General features: G+C 35.5%; 1 protein-coding gene across 1 annotated transcript; it reads left to right on the top strand.

Annotated features, from left to right (window-relative positions):
- Nucleotides 1-13,310: 13,310 nt before the first annotated feature.
- Nucleotides 13,311-17,207, top strand: LOC134679642 (uncharacterized). The gene is made up of 5 exons (XM_063538590.1): nucleotides 13,311-13,908; nucleotides 14,352-14,414; nucleotides 14,500-14,562; nucleotides 15,844-15,940; nucleotides 16,056-17,207. Exons 1-5 carry the CDS (start codon nucleotides 13,829-13,831, stop codon nucleotides 16,227-16,229), a joined length of 477 nt encoding a protein of 158 aa, XP_063394660.1. The 5' UTR covers nucleotides 13,311-13,828; the 3' UTR covers nucleotides 16,230-17,207.
- Nucleotides 17,208-18,458: the final 1,251 nt, after the last annotated feature.

Here is an 18,458-nt window from a genome sequence, read left to right on the forward strand (position 1 = left end):
CTAAAACTCACTTTCACTTTATACAAAGTTATTTTTAATCCTCCAGGGAGATTTATGACTACGGAATGCAGTAGCAACTTAGCAAATTGGTTTGTCCCGGATCACATTTCTGGACGCAAATGTTTTGAAACTAGTGGCAACTACTAATAAACCACAAATTTTTGGCTCCTCAAAAACTGAAAACTGTCACGATATTTACTAATTGCGATACGAGTAATGCATTTGTCAAGTCCCTAGCTTAATAATTTGGCAGCGTTAACATAGTAAGCGAAGCGGCTTAGGGCACAGATTTATGTTCTTCACAAATCTACCTACTTGTTCATTTAAATACATCTCAACTTATTTTACCAAAAAATAAAAACAAGTCCATTAAGCGCGTAAACAAAACATTTATATCTGTTTGTGCAAACGGGATGCAGAAGCCGGCGATACGGCGTGAGAAATGCGCAGCTTCGCGGCTTTATTCTGTTAAAGTGCGCCTTTGCGACGAAATAACGCCGCGGGCACTGCCGTGCAAACTAAACTGTACACAAACTATGTACTAAGATAGACAAATTATATTACAATGGCTGAAATGAAGCCAGCGATGCATCAACACGTCGGTGGCAACTTACAAACTCGTATTCATGAATGACAGCTGCATAATAAGCCGCACCGCTGTACCAGTTGGCGTCATTGGCGGTCTTGATTCGACCCGATGTTTTAAAGTACAGCATAATATTTAAATAAATATTATAACATGTTCCACGATGACTCCTACTGACAGACTACTAGACGACAGACTCTTATACTGTATAGTTGTTAGTAATAAGTATCTGAGCCTTCCAGCATTTTGGACGCCAAAATAAAATTAGTTAAAAACAACGACGAAATACTCGTAACACCCTATAACATCCCGTCATAAAAAATATTTTTTCACTAAACTCATACCTACCCCGGTTATAAAAGAAAGGCGATGTAAAATCTGGCGAAGGCCGTAAAAAATCTTATATCCGCTCTTTTGTGTCATAATGCGGTTGTAAATAATGACGTGAAGGTTTTACGATTTTTGAATGTAAATTTTGCAATTGCGAAAATTGGGTTTACGGATTTCTTTAGAGATGCTTAACAAAAGGCTTATTAAGCTCAAGTAAGAGAAGCGGCCAAGTGCGAGTCGGACTTACCCACCGAGGGGTTCCGCTTTAGTATTTGTTGTTATAGCGGCAACAGAAATACATCATATGTGAAAAATTCAACTGTCTAGTTATCACGGTTTATGAAATACAGCCTGGTGACGGACAGACGATCAGTAGAGTCTAAGTAATAGGGTCCCGTTTTTACCCTTTGGGTACGGAATCCTACGAATGGCCTACAAAAGGATTAACTCGAGCTATTGTTAGTTTAGAATAACTTTTAGATTACACATATGTAGTTGAAAGCTTTTGTTGGTATGTTTAAAGAAATAAAAGTCAGTTTTTCTGACAAAATCTTAGTTTTCAGATAAAATGATATACCAAGTGAGATAAATTAACATTAACAAAATGTTACCACAGAAAATAAAAGTATTCCTTAAGGAATTGAAGACAGTGATGCTGATGATAAACAATTAAGCTTTGCCGAAGGACGTACGGTTTTCTCAAAGTTTTAATTACATTTGACGGAGGCATTGTTTATTTTTGGGAAAATTTGATAATATTGTCTTCATTGAAACATGTTTACCTATAGTATGTAGGTTATTGCTGTAAATATGTAGCTGCTGCTCAACATTGACATCTGTGACACCTTTTGAGGACATATTGTAGGGCAAGTGGGGTGCAGTCAGCTGTAAAAATATGGGTGTTGCCAACTTATTCAAAAATATGACCCATAGTTCTTGATTCGCTGACATAAGAGCTATGGGACATAATTTTTAAGATGATTTGTGCACCCATATTTTTACAGTTGACTATAAGTTTAGTGGCGTTCTATAAGTCCGTTCAGTCTAGGGTGCCTAGCAAGATGAAATTCAATTCAATCTTTGGATAATGTTCCATCGATATTATCGATGATTTCGCCAACGTCAAAGTGGTAACGTGGGATTGAATTGATATTATTACTTGTAATAAATATACTTCAGCCACTGTAAGGTAGAAAACTATAAAATTATGGCCTCTAGGGCTCTAGCCAGCCACGGTTAGAGGTAGAAATACCAAATGCTTGTAGAGCAGGACGTTGTTCGGTAGTTGGGTTTTGAGCTCTTGTAAGTCGATAGCTGGACGTTACAAGGACCCGCGCCGCCAGAATGGTAGTTAAACGGATTTCATGATTAATTAGGTATTCATTATCTGCACACTTTCACATTAATTAACTGCATAATACGCTATCAATATTACACTTTCAACAACATTAATGAGCAAAAACAGAAATGAATTACGAGGCGATGTTATCAATATGGCGGTCGACGAATAACCCTAAGCTGAAAATAGCTTACGATACTGATCAGTATCGTACCCGAATCAGATCGCACAACTAAAAGTCAAATTAGACGGATTAGTCAATAGATGGACTATCACTCTTCCATATTAATGCGACAGTGACTAGCTATCCACCGAGTGAATGAAATCCACGGCGCAAAGTTTTTTTTCATCTAAATAAAAAAAAACAATTTTCAGCGGTGGTAAAAAATATTGTGTTGCGGCGCGATTCGGGAAATGAATTAGAGATTTACTAGGTATGAAATAGTAAAGATATGTGACGTTCCACGGCAAAAGGTACCCGGCTAAAGGTAGGTACGGTAAAGGTAAGGTAAGGTAGGTAGGTTATGGTGTTTCGCGCTTACGCTATTATTAACGCCGCTCCAATATTATTGCGGCCGCCATAAGGTACCTTTTGCCGTGGAACGTCACATATCTTTACTATTTCATATCTAGTGAATCTCTAATTCATTTCCAGAATCGCACCGTTAATTAATAAAAAAAATAAGAAACACTATTGTGCTAGTATTTAATTTGATTGGCCGCCATTGTAATTCTATCAGATGGGACGCAATGCAGACAAATGTAGGCTTATTTACCCTCGCCGACACATTGCCTCTGAATTCTTATAACAAGTCACCCCTACATACCTTTATTAAATCGTGCAGATATGTCATTTGAATGATTTTATTTAAACAACATGTATAAAAGATGGAATATTTCAAGAGACAGCTGAAAGGATAGTGATATCTAAGTAATCTACAATCGAGTTATTATAATCGTGAAGCTGTATTAAAAACTAAAACAAAATCATGAAAATGAAATAATTTTATATCAGTGACAACCCTACAAAGTTAGTTACATTTTAAATTGACACATATCATCTCCTTCAATAAGATCTACTTGCTAGGGTTGAAACATACATATTTTTGCACTAATGCTTAACAACCTTTATATAAAAAACGGTTGGAAGAACATTAACGTGATTAATAAGTGAAAAATAAAATAGGTACCTAAACGATCCCCCGTTTGCGTAAAAGTCCTTCGTTCTGTCCCACCCGATACAAGAAGCTTTTACCTAAAGGCCCCAGTACACAATCGGCCATCGCCGGCCATTCCAAGGGACGCATTTATGCGTTAGAGGGAGCAAGTGATATTGCTATCTCATTCTACCGCATGGCTGCGTCCCTTGTAGTGACGGCAATGGCCCATTGTGTACTGGGGCCTTAAGAATTAGAAAAAAATTAAGGACAGTAAAATTGATACGAGTATGTGATTGTTTTGGTTGTTGTTGTGATTGATGATGATGATGATGATGACAGGTGATCCGAATGCTTGTTTAGTTGGTAGAATTGTCCCTTAACTCATTTTTCCACGATTACGGTTTGCCACCAGACATCCTAAATTTTATAGCATTTTCGGTACAGCGGTGTGGTGTTAACGGAATTGTTATACATGAATAATTTCAACCCTAATTATTAATTAGCGTTAATAGTGTGCAATATATTATTTAGCAGTTTATTTATAGTAGAGTAACTAAATCATCTAAATTTATTTCATAATTAAAATAATACATAAACTAAATATAAAACGAATAAAATATCGAGTCTTATTTAACGAAAATAGAAAAATAAACAAGATTTTCTATATACAATACTATTTATATTAAAACTAAACTTAAATACAAATATAAAATTACGTTAATATTAACCTTAAAGGCGAACTTATCCCTATAAGGGATAAGATGATATGAGGGATGGGATAAGGGATATGTTATACCAAACGTTAAAATTAAAACTAAAATATAACAATGTTATAATATACCATTTCAGTTGGAATTATCTATACCTACTAATTCCATTAACACCACTCCGCTGTACCAAAGATGCTATAAAATTTACGATGTCTCTTTATTGCAATCATGTGCTGTACTTATGTATAATTGTATACTGTATGACAGTACTCGTATTTAGTTTAGAATTTCGTCACTAGATAATTTACCTAATACCATGGTAGGTACATAGCTTGTCAATTTAGAATATTTTCCAATAAATAGATCTTTTCAATAAAGAAAAGACCAAGTGTAGATAAATACGACGCACCTATTAAGTATTATACAATATTTAAGTCCTTTTCCCAATTTCTCTTATGGGTAAAATTCAAGGATCATCCATCCATCGATCAAGTTAATGATATAAAGTACAAAGAAGGGCCAATTTGATAAAAGTATTTTGAGCTAGGTAACGCCTAAGGGCTTACTAGACAGTTCGACAGTAACAAAACGTCATCATAACTACGTGCCCAATTTACTCGAAAGTAATAAAAAAATACGTGGCTACCTACCTTAGTAAGGGCACAGAATAAATAATAGTACTACCGTACAGAAAGGAAACATCCTACAAAACCGAAGTTTGACAGCGGTTCAGGGTCGAATCATGCTATCCCTTTCTATTACATGGCACTATCCCTTTCGGCTATTTAGGCTTGTCGAAATTCAAGTGATTATCTTATCTGTGGTCGTGCACGCAAAAGGAAGTCATGTGGTGCCAACAACCGATAATTGCTCGGAGCAATGCTGAGCCGAGCGGAACCGAGTTTGGCCGAAGTCAGGAGTTTCGCACCCCTGGTAAGGGGCGTTTGTCACACTCTTATGTAAAAAGTAACAGGTCCGACGAGCTTTGACATATGTAGGTACAGTCAGCAGCAGATATACCTGAGCGGGCAAGGTGTCCAAGAATACATATACACTTCAATCGTCACAAAAATAAGGACATCTAAGTTGTCATTTTAGCGTAGGCTTTCAGTTCGTCACATATATCTTAACTTCTGAGTTTTTCTTTAACACATACACCCTTATTTAATCACAATGACAATAACGGTTAGAAAGCCAGTGGTAACTAAGCACTCAAATTCAAGCTGCTGTCATTAATACCCACACGCACTGCCAATCACGTACGTCAGCAGCCAGGGTGCCACCAGTTGCTAAGCAGTTGTTATTTTAATGGTAACTAAGCATCAACATTTTATCTGTTTAACTTTAAAAAAAATACTGTAGCAACTACGAATTGACACCTCCTTTCTTAAAGAAGTATTTTATCGTCAAGTGTCAAACTTAGACAATAAATAAGTACTTAGGTTCTACGAAAATGATCGGTTTTTTATTTTAACTATCATAGGCGGCCGTTCTTCCAAACCGTAGAGCATATTATACGTTAATATATTTATTTAGCCCGCTTATTGTACTAAAATTATACTATATAGTACTAAAATACGATGCTCTGAATCGATCAAAGAACGAAGGAGAAAATAATAGAATTGAAACTTAACACGTTCACTGTCCCAATCTGACATGTAAACCTTATGGCTTTGTGATAGAGGCTAGCCGTGGCCCCACGTGGGGAGCACGTGCAGTAAAGGTCATAAGCATATCCAACTATGACTCCTCTCTTTATTTTGTTGGTTGGACTCATGATCCGGAAGAACGGTGCCTCCTCTTCTATAGATATACCTATGCGATAAAACCATCACTGCCATGCATATAGGTACCTACGTAATATTCTAACTGTTGACCATAGGAATGACGAATTTTGTTTTTACAACTTAGCAGAGAGGATAGAGTATACGGAGGAGTACACGGTGTAACATGAGGAAACCGAATAATTTTAAGAGCGTATTCCTGATCATATTTAGAGACAAAAATGTCCTATAAACTTTTTTGAAATACGCCTAGTTTCAGAGATAATATTAAGTAAAAAAAAACAAGTTTTTACTGCTACATAGTGTAAAAGGTCTTTTTGATGGTGATGATGCTGCTATGGGACGTAGTCTAAATATCCTTATTGATAGATGTCAAAAAGTGACAAGTAACACTTTGCAAAAAGTAGGTTTTACGAAAAAAAAATGTAAAAATTAATTTTAAGTGACATGTTTACCAATAACATTTATTTTTTATGTACACATAAATTACAATCAGAAAATTTGAAAACTAAAACAAAAAAAAAATTTTTTTGGCGTAATTTACCTACACTCATATTACATTTTTTTCCTTCTTTTGACCTCAGAAATGCGTGGTTAAAATTATTCGGTTTCCCCATGTTACACCGTGTATACAGTATGTATCAGAACAAAAGGCCAAGAAAGAGACCCATTAATGTTTAAGTCATACTGAACAACTTTTACTATGGGACCAACCCCGAAACCCCGGAAAAAAATGTACTCTCCCATAGAAAATTTCAACATGAGGCCAGCAAAATGTATGAAACTTCCAATGTCTTTCCGCGTTTTCGGGGTTGGTCCCATAGTGGTTCAGTATGAACTAAACATCAATGGGTCTCTTTCTTGGCCTTTCTTTCTGATATATACTGTATATCTTTGAACTTATTGTTAGTATAACCTAGCAGTAAACATCAAATGGCATTCTGCACAGGAGTAATCTAAGGAACGCCCACTGCGGTTTCAAACCTACAACTGTTAGAAAGTCGTACATACGCTACAACATACATATAAACGTATGCGAAACTAGCTGTTGCCCGCGACTTCGTCCGCGTGGAATCTTATCTTCAACATTTTACATCTTTAGTACCTATAATTTTCATATGCAAGTTGTATGAAGTTTCAAGTCAAGTGGATTTTGATGTTGGTTGCTGAAATTACTTTTTTTGTATTCTCATAATAGGTACCTATGCCCTTATACAAAGATTCAAGTTCGGCACTCACAAAATATCTGATCTCCATACAAACTTTCAACCCCTTTCTCACCACCTTGGGGGATAATTTTAAAAAATGCTTGAATTAGTTTTCATATTTTTTTAATTTAATTCCTTTTTTTTTGCACAAAGTTCAAGTTCCTAGCTTAAAATAAAATTAAACCCCAAGACGAACTTTCATCGCCTTTTTAATCCCCTTAGGGCTTGAATTTCCAAAAACGTTGCAATTACTTTTTTGTAATCGGCTAATATGTCTTTCTAAGAAGTTTCAAAGCATTTGTAATGGATTCAAACTTTGAACCCCACTTTAACCCTGCTAGGGGATGAATTTTACAAATCGCTGAAATCACTTTTATTGACATCTAATAATATCCCCAAATACAGAGATTCAAATTCCGCGCTCGAAAAAATGTATGATATCCATACAAACTTTCAACCCCGTTTTCACCACCATAGGGGATGAATTTTCAAAAACGCTGATATTAGTTTTCTTGCATCTTAATTTAAAACGTTTTTACAAAGTTTCAAGTTCCTTGCTTAAAATAAAATTTGCACCCGCAGACGAACTTTCATCCCCTTTTTAGCCCCCTTAGAGGTTGAAATTCCAAAAACGTTGCAATTACTTTTTTTTGTAATCGACTATTACGCCTTTCTAAGAAGTTTCAAAACCATTTGTAATGTATCCAAACTTTCAACCCCTTTTTAACTATGTTAGGGGATGAAATTTACAAAACGCTGAATTACTTTTCCTGTCTTCTAATAATATCCCTAAATACAAAGATTCAAGTCCCACACTCGAAAAAATGTTTGATATCCATACAAACTTTCAACCCCTTTTTCACCACCTTAGGGGATGAATTTTCAAAAACGCTGAAATGAGTTTTCTTGTATTTTAATAATATATCTTTTAATGAAGTTTCCAATTCCTTGCTCAAAAGAAAACTTTAACCCCATACAAACTTTCATCCCCTTTTTAACCCTGTTAGGGGATGAAATTTACAAAACGCTGAAACTTTTATTGTCTTCTAATAATATCCTCAAATACAAAGATTCAAGTCCCGCGATCGAAAAATTTTTGATATCCATACAAACTTTCAACCCCTTTTCCCCACCTTGAGGGATGAATTTTCTAAAACGCTGAAATTACTTTTCTTGTATTTTAATAATATATCTTTTAACGAAGTTTCAAATTCCTAGCTCAAAAGAATACTTTAACCCCATACAAACTTTCATCCCCTTTTCAACCCTGTTAGGGGATGAATTTTACAAAACGCTGAAATTACTTTTATTGTCTTCTAATAATATCCCCAAATACAAAGATTCAAGTCCTGCGCTCGAAAAAATTTTTGATATCCATACAAACTTTCAACCCCTTTTTCACCACCTTGGGGGATGAATTTTCTAAAACGCTGAAATTAGTTTTCTTATTTTTGAATTTGATACGTTTTTACAAAGTTTGAAGTTCCTAGCTTAAAATAAAATTTGCACCCGAGGACGAACTTTCATCCCCTTTCTAACCCCCTTAGGGGTTGAATTTCCAAAAACGTTGCAATCACTTTTTTTTCTTATCGGCTATTATGCCTTTCTAAGAAGTTTCAAAGCATTTGTAATGGATTAAAATTTTCAATCCCTTTTTAACCCTGTTAGGGGATGAATTTTACAAAACGCTGAAATTACTTTTCCTGTCTTCTAATAATATCCCTAAATACAAAGATTCAAGTCCACCACTCGGAAAATTTTTTGATATCCATACAAACTTTCAACCCCTTTTTCACCACCTCAGGGGATGAATATTCAAAAACGCTGAAATTAATTTTTTTGCATTTTAATAATATATCTTTTTACGAAGTTTCAAATTCCTAGCTTAAAAGAAAACTTTAACCCCATACTAACTTTCATCCCCTTTTTAACCCCCTTAGGGGTTGAATTTCTCAAAATCGCTTCTTATCTCTTGTACACTTTATAAATGCAATCTGGTGTGCAAATTTCAACTTTCTGGCTTTTGTAGTTTCGGCTCTGCGTTGATGAATCAGTCAGTCAGTCAGTCAGGACACTTGCATTTATATATATAGATTAATAAAAAACTACAAATTAATAATAGAAATGAAACCAAAAAAAAAAAGCTGTAATCTCTAGGTGCGTCCGACTGAGATTTGAACCCGCGGTCTCTGCTTTGAAAAGCAAACGCCTTAGTAACAAGACCACAACGTGCCTTGACAATTGGCTCTAAATTCGGCTTCAGTTAGCTTTCGCTATGTGTCACTCATTCGTTTTGATGATTCTATTCAATAAAAGAAATAGTTTGCAGTAAGTTGACTGACAGGCCCCTGTCAATGGTTGAAGGGCAAAACGTGAGATAGATGTATGTGATGACAAGACTGTACTGCTTTCGATGATTGTCAAAACGCTTTACCTGAAATTAGCATAGCTATTATTCATTCAATATACGACCATACATGTATGCTTTAAACGTCTATTTTTCCATATTGTTCAGATATATTTGACACGTTGACCGCTTAGATACCAGTGGTTTTTTGACAGCTAAGGTATCAATGATTTGTTGTAAGTGTAGAAATTAATGAATAGCGACTGTTAAGATATTTGTGACATGTTGAGCGCTCACAAGTAATTGCTACCATGACAGTCAACAACTTTTTGACAGTTTAAACGTTTACCGCTCTTTGAGCACCTGGAGAGTATAGCGACTTCTGCTGCTGACTGTACTGAGCTACTAACAACGCGATGACAGCGATCTATGTGCAGCTTTGGTGTGCGAAATTCGTTTAATATCACTGTAACCTACGCCTTGTTTGAATTTGCGGTTGTATTAAAAATACACGCTATATATTGTATTGATCAGACAAAGTCGTTTCTAGAAAACTACGTCTATAAAATCTCAACTAAGCTTACCTTCCTCGAATAGACGGAAGTTTATTTTAGATAAGCGGCAAAATTTCAATAGGAGTTTTGTTTCGTGTAAAGATAAACGAACAAACATAATTTCTAAATCCTGAGTGCTGAAGCTTTTATCCTGGATAGAAATGGAATCTACAGTATGTGTTTGACCATGGGGCTTTAATTCCAGGGCTTGATTTTACTCGCTAAACTGAGCTACTTTTACTACGGGACCAACCCTATAATCGGGGAATTTTTTTTTGCTTTTCCGTAGAAAACGTCGACACTGATCAGCCAAAATGTAGGTATGAAAAAGTAAAAAAAAAATTCGGGGTTTCGGGGTTGGTGCTATAATAAAAGTAGCTCAGTTTAGCGAGTAGAATCGAGCCCTGGATTTAAAGCCCCATGGTCAGTAACATACTGTATAAGCATGAAACTTTTTTTTGGCTTTGTTAATTACAATTTTTGAAGTGAAAACTTCTTTAGCGGCGCTTGGCACTTTTTGAGGTGGGGAAAAAATGATAAACTCGAGACAGCGTAATGCGATCATGTGACCGTAACGTTTAGATGGCATTTAAATCAATAAAGAAAAACTCAATGACATTACATGAAAAAGGTTCTAATCTTGTACGGGTTGAAATACGAGGATCTCACAGTTACATTCTAACTTTATATCTGTCCTGTCGGCACTTCCGGAGTGCAACCCGTTGTTTTTTTTTCTAGAATCTGTTAATGCCAATCATAGTCGAACAAGAGAGCGAAGCGATTTGAAGTTCTACTATCAATTTGGAACACACGGATCGGCTGCATAGGGGCACGTCCCGGCATTTCGAAGTTTTTGGTTTTTATAGTTTGTAATTCCTCGATAACTTTCATTAAGCGACAAAAATAAAACCATTAGATACGTACGTTATAACTACCTACAATATTTTGTTTTACTAATTGCTTTCAGGTATATATGATATTACATACTGATATATATCATGTATGCCAATATTCATAGGAGTAAATAAAATTTAAATAGTGTTATCTTACAAGAAACTTCAAAGCCAAAATAAAAGGTACGTAAAGCATTTGTTCTCTTAAAGAAACATGGCCCGTAATCGCTTGGGACTTCAAATCAGGCCAACCTAGATACATAATGTATGAGTTTTATGTATTTACAATGGAAGATCTATCAGTATCTTGACTAAAAACTTGTTCATAGTAAACATATTGCATTGACATAACATTTTGACTGCCTCGTAGCCTAGTCGGTAGTGATCGTGCATACGAAGCAGGAGGTCTCGGGTTCAAATCCTGGTAAGGGCATTTATTTGTGTGTTTATGGCATATATTTGTATCTGAGCTATGGATGTTATCTATGTGTATAAGTATTTATGTATAACTATATATTTTACATATTGTCGTCTAGAACCTACAACACAAGCCTTACTGAGCTAACTGTTTGACTAGATCGATCTGTTTAAAATTGTCCTATAATATTTATTTATTTAGAAACGAGATGATGTGGTTAGTCTTAAAAATTCATAAAGTTGAGTTTTCCACATTCTTAGACATTTGTACATATGTAATGAAGAATTATTTTCCATCGTATTTTCACGGAAATGTACGAACGTGTCTTGCTATTTCAGTCTGTCTCGGTACAAAAAGTACTAAGGTTGACTGAAGTAGCATGACAAATACAAACGTTTCCGAGAAAAAACGACGGAAAACAATTATCCACTATATATGTAGGTACATTATTGTGTTCCGAACACGGCAAATTTTAATTTTCCCTGTGGTAAATTTGCTTCTCTTCAAAAATGCGGGACAATAAAGTATAATTATGTAAGCCTCACATAAAACTTCATTGTCTTGATATTTCTTTTAAAATACACGTCGCGACTAAAGGTGGCGTCCGGATTTTCGCAGCCGCTTTATCTGTCAATTTCCTTGATAAAGTGAGTGACGGAATGAACGTTATAATCGCGGCTGCGAACATCACTAATTTTATTAAGGTAACTGACAGATACAGCGGCGGCAACTACGACGCCGCAACAGTAATGCTGCTGCAGTTGATATCAGAACATCATCTTAATATTTATTGTCAAATTCATACAAAGTTTACTCAATAAATATTTGTTCGTAATAAGTCAAATCAACAATTCGATTGGATACTGTAAAGTGAAAATACTGAGAGTAATAGTTATTTTGTGCTTTAAATGTGTGTCACGTGAGACATACTCGCACGAGTGTCGAATTACAGTGATAACTGGAATACCTACTGCAAAGCGAACGAGACAGGGACAGGACATAGATGACGGATTATTGAATAAGTTATTTTACCGTTATCATAAATAGCTGAAGTAAAATTCATATTGCTTTAAGGTCTCATTGCGACTGCAGCAGTGTCACAGCAGCAGCATATGTATGGACGATGTCCCTGTCAAATTTCTTGATTTATTTTTATTATTTATTGTTGCAATTAGAATGTTCAATCATCAAGAAGCGGCGACATCGCAATCCCCAATCAGAAATGATGCTGCAGTCATAATCCGAATGTCACCTTAACCATCTGCCGTCTACATTGATAACTTAAGCTAGAATTTCGTGATACTTATCACGAGATCTACACCTGACAATAAGTAAATCGGACCATTATAACTTTACCATCCAATATTTTGGGCACTTCAAATCCCTGGCAGTTCATTTATTTATTAGCGACTTAAACTAACTCAAACTCATTATTTTATCAATATATAAACGGTTTACAACAAAAAACCAAAACAATTGCGACCCGAAACGAAATTAACATTCACTCGCATTCAATTGTTTTCATTTGTAAAGAAAGAAAAAGAAATGCAAAAATTGTTTTTATTTAACGTTTTGGGGCGAAAGAAGTCCTAAACGATGTTTAGCGTTATGCCACGGCCCATTTGCGCCGTGCTATTGTGGTCGCCCCGCTTCAAATTAAGCTGTAGCAGCCTTGTTAGGGTGCAAACGCGAAAGCGGTTATTATATCGCACAGACATTTAATACGCGTTGAATTATCAAATTGTAATTTCAATACTCCATAAAAATAGGAATCCATAATATATTCTGGAGTATTTTGTCAAATACTCCAACGGGAACGTAGTAAGATGACTAAAGTGAAAGTTATAGATATGTACTTCTAACTGAAAGTAGAAATGATAATAAGTAGTGCCTACAAACTACTAGTATACACTGAAATTAAGGCCGTTCCCTGAGCCAGAAATGTAAAAATACCCCAATTGTTATCCTATTTTTCTAAGAAACGTTGATATTTGTAGACGTGGGAAAAATATATATAATTCTTGATTATATTATCTTTCATAACACAGCTTTCGATACACGATTCATAACACTTCGCTCGATACAATTTATTCCCAAAGTAACCTCCAATTCGAATTTATACTCCAACTTTACTTGTTTCTTTACTATGTGACACTATGAAACAAAAAAAGGAGAAAAATCAATCATAACTATAACAATAATTTGACAGCTTTAGAAAAACGATAATTAGAGGCAATATTTTTAAAATAAATAAACATCAACTAATTCTATCGTAACAAAATATTGACTTCGGCCTGCATGCTCTATCTCCGTCCGTCTTTCGAAATGAGACAGTGATGGCTGAGCGCTCGTGCCAGACGGACCTGTACTACGTGTCCCCAAAACAAATATAAGATTTAGTTATAAAAACTGTTCTGTGTTGTGTGTCCTAGCACCTAGCTAGCTAGCTAGTTGTGGCTAGTGTGTGTTGTGTGTATACCGTGTGCACCAAAACCTATAATGGGTAACAAGCAACTCATTAAAAAGAAGACATCTCGAAAAAGACAACTCAGAAGATTCCAACAAACAATGGAACAAACGTAAGTAAAAATGTATATTTATTACACAGTGAAATAAGTAATTATTACTTAATTTAATATATACTTGATCGTACTAATTAGTAATCCATATAACTTAAAACATTCTAAAATTTAATAATCGCTCCATCTATCGGTTAAACACTGTCATCAAGTCATCATCCAAATAGCTTAAAAGGATATTGCGATTCGCGACGTTTACACCACGCGGCACTAGCGCCACGGCAAAGCAGAAAACATTGCCGTCTATGTGTGCGTGTCCGTGAGTCGTAGTTACGCGGTTGCGGTGTAGTGGGCCTTCCTATAAATACGAGCACACAGTAATACATGTAACGCACACAATTACACGCATAAAGCGTTCTAGCAATCCATCCACCTATCGAGGGTTTGAACCTCAGCTCGTGATTTGTCATGCGTCTAAACTTTTTGCTTTTTTGTCTTTCTAGGAAAAGAAGAAAATTGGATAATTTCACAGCCGAAGATGATACTATATCTTTAGACTACATCGAGTGAGTATAATTATTTGACTTGTGCTTTTTAGCCCTACCTACGTAACACAATTCACTATATACTACAATTTATCTTTATTTACAGACTGCAAAATATGGAAATGGAATCTCCGATTTCATCAAAGTTGAAAGTCAGTCAAAATAACGAGTAAGTTCTAATTCTAATTGTGGCATTATCTATGAATTCTAATTGTGGCATTATCTATGAAAAGGGACCTTATTGTCTATGGCGCTTACGACGCACTGCGTCGCGCGGCGTGGTATTTATATCAGAGCATCGTTAATAATGGCGGAAGCGCCATCGACAATAAGGTCCCTTTTCATAGATAACGTCACATATGTAGGTACCTGTGTCGCGCGTAACTTCGTGCTTTGCGATAAATACCTACCTACTCACAGCGGCGGCGTACGAAAAGACCTTAGTTGGATACCTACTGTTTTCCTATCAGTGCAGATGCTTATATCTTTTTATGCTTTAAATTGATAGTCTCAATTATTTGGACATATTTCGTACTTATTTTCCTAGATGGCTATTAGTACTACCTACTTAGCAAATGTTCGCCGAAAACTAAATAAAATGTCGCCAATCAATAATATCGTACGAGATACATTGCCCTCATCAGTTATTTGATATTCTCCAAGAGGTACTTAATTTTAAAAAAACCGGCCAAGTGCAAGTTGGACTCGCACACGCAGGGTTCCGTACCATTACGCAAAGAACGGCAAAAATCACGTTTGTTGTATAACTATTTATTTTATTCTGTTTTTAGTATTTGTTGTTATAGCGGCGATTGAAATTCAATCATCTGTGAAAATTTCAACTGTCTAGCTACCACGGTTCATGAGATACAGCCTGATGACAGACGGACGGACGGACAGCGAAGTCTTAGTAATAGGGTCCCGTTTTTACCCTTTGGGTACGGAACCCTAAAAATGTGCACTGATAAAATGTAATAGGGTTGCATGAGTAAGTCCCGGAAATTAAAATCCCGGGATTTACCGATTGTCCGTACTTTCGTTATTCTTTTACGTTTTTTTTTAATGAACTGATAGTTATTTTATATTATACTACCCTACACAATAGTAAATGATTTACTTTTCTTGAGCGTGTTGACCGATTTTTTATTGCGCGAGAGACACCTCCAAAGTGGTAAAATGTGTCCCCCCCCCTTAACTTCTAAAATAAGAGAATGATAAAACAAAAAAAAATATATGATGTACATTACCAATATTACCATGCAAACTTCCACCGAAAATTATAGTTGCGTATTACCTATTCTCACATGTATCGTACAACGTTTTACAGTACATATAGCCCTTTAAATATTTGACATACATACGTAATGTGTGTGTGCATTATCGCACTAGTGCGGTAAAGTCCATATGTGCTGTAAAACATCATACATTTATTTAATTTTGGTTTTGACAGTGAGGCGACCAGCTCAAACATTTTGAACCCACGCATTGCACAGGTGGATGACACTTATCGGGTTCCTAGTCTATTAGAGGAAGAAGATACCCATGAGGTAGGTGATTATGATATATGTATACATTTTTCACCTTATTATAAATCTTTGACGTCGACTGTACATGATGTGACAAATTGTAAATGCTAACACTTACAATATATTTTATTTTCAGTTACAAATATCGTTCGATTTGGAAGAAGAGCTTCCTGACAAAACCGTCGGTCGAAGAATTGTTGCAATTAGTAATTTTTTTACAAAATTACAATCGATTTGCAATCATGGACCCTTAGGATGCGGTATTCAAGAAATGCAGTTGGTTGGAGAAGTAAAACATGGGCATAATTGAACTTGGCTCTCATTTCACATTTATGTTTTTGTTGGGAAATCATTACTTTTGTACAAAAAGTAAGAAATTACTAGTGTTAATCATAAAAGCAGTTGTGCTGAAAACGAGACCCTCGCTAACGCGCGGTCAACTGTCAAAAAATTTCAGTTTTCAATATTTTCTTTTTTTATACGCCTTTTAGTCTACCTTCATGCCAAATATCAAGTTTCTAGGTTATCTAAAAGTGGGTTAGGTTTTTGGTAAGTCTTAGGTACTTAATTAATCGAATAATTATGAATATATGATTTTTTACATCAAATTATCAATAATTTTCAGTTTTCAGATTTTTTCCTCTATACGAGTATACTCCTAATGGTCTACCTGCCAAATATCAAGAAGGTTAGGTTTTTGATCCATAAGTCTAAATTAATAGGGATGATGACACATGTTGAATTTTACAACAAAATCTAGTAAAATACATAGCAAATGAGCAATTTATCACAATATTGTGGATATTAAAAAAATATATGGAAATAATACAAAAGTACAACGCCTGAAAGTTTCAACATTAAAGTTCTTTTCAACTTCCAAAAACTACAAAAATAAGGATACCATTCGATTCCTCACATTTTATCCAATAAAAAATTGTATGGAAACTATATACATAAACGCAATATTTCACAGACAAAATCGCAATTTTCTTGTTTTGTTCATACTTCAAGATGGACTCTCTGTGACCTTGACGTTTTGTTCGGGGCGTTTCGCGAGTGAAGTACGACTGTCGGACTTTGACTATCATTTCTAACTTTTGTATTCCTTTAATGCAATGGATACCATATAGACTTTTGATCCTAAAGACATACCTGATCGATTGATACCATAAATGAAAATTAGTCATCTAGCCTATTATCGATATATGTGTTTTTCTTCATCAAATTATCAATAATTTTCAGTTTTTAGATTGTTCCCTTTATAAACTCCTAATAGTCTACCTAGGTGTCAAATTTCAAGTTTCTAGGTCAGCTGGAAGTGGGTTAGGTTTTTGATCTATTAGTCAGTCAGTCACAAAAATGCCGGTTTTTAAACGTTAATTTATGAATAAATGTGCAAAATTGCATGTGAGTAGGTAAAATTGATTTCAAGTTGTGAAGTGGTTTGTTTAACCCTCGTGCCTTGAAACCCTTGCAAAGCTCAAGATTCCATTTTCGGTATTGAGAAGGACCAATATCGAAATATCCGGATCCCGGGATTTATTATTCGTTGATAGGTTGAAACTTGGTTAGGGGCATGCAATATCGGATCATTCTCAATCCCGGGATTGATTTCCGATATTGCATGTCAATCCCGGGATTTCAATATTAATACCGGTATTTTGATATTAATTCGGATTTTTGCGATATACGAGAAAAAAAGCTAATATATTTGACAATAGAGTAGATCCGAGTACCTATTTGATATAATTTCAATTTGAGACCTCTACACGTTCCTGAGAAAAAAGTTCCTCTTGAGTGATTCGACGAACCTATGGAACTCTGTAAAATGAATAAATTTGATTTACAGTCATATGGTGCTATTTTACAGCACTAGTGCGATAATTAGCAATTACGTGACTATGTCGAAAATTCAAGGGGCCATATGTATGTAGGTACTGTAAAACGTTGTACGATACATATGCGAATAGGTAATTCGCAACTCGTGTCGATTCAAAACGCCACTCGTTTCGAATTTCCTATTTGCCGCACTTGTAAACGTAATGTAGGTAAGGTTTACTCGGGTAATTCCGAATGTCGAAAACTGTCGGATAGTTCCGAAAAGAGACTTTTATTATGATGGAATTAAGGGTGATTTTCATCTGAATTTCGGAATTATCCGACATTCGGTATTACCCGAATACACCTTACTATTACAATATGGTGCTGCTTTACCGCATTAGTGCGATAATTAGCACATTACGTAACTATGTCGAAAATTTAAAGGGCCATATTATGTACTGTAAAACGTTGTACGATACATGTGCGAATTACCTATTTTTCGCACTTGTATCGGTATGCCCTAACTTTTTAGGGTTCCGTACCCAAAGGGTAAAACGGGACCCTATTACTAAGACTTCGCTGTCCGTCCGTCCGTCCGTCTGTCACCAGGCTGTATCTCACGAACCGTGATAAAAAATAGATAAAAACAGAATAAAATAAAGATTTAAATGGGGCTCCCATACAACAAACGTGATTTTTGACCAAAGTTAAGCAATGT

The sequence above is a fragment of the Cydia fagiglandana genome, chromosome 2, assembly GCF_963556715.1.
Source record: "Cydia fagiglandana chromosome 2, ilCydFagi1.1, whole genome shotgun sequence".
NCBI lineage: Eukaryota > Metazoa > Arthropoda > Insecta > Lepidoptera > Tortricidae > Cydia > Cydia fagiglandana.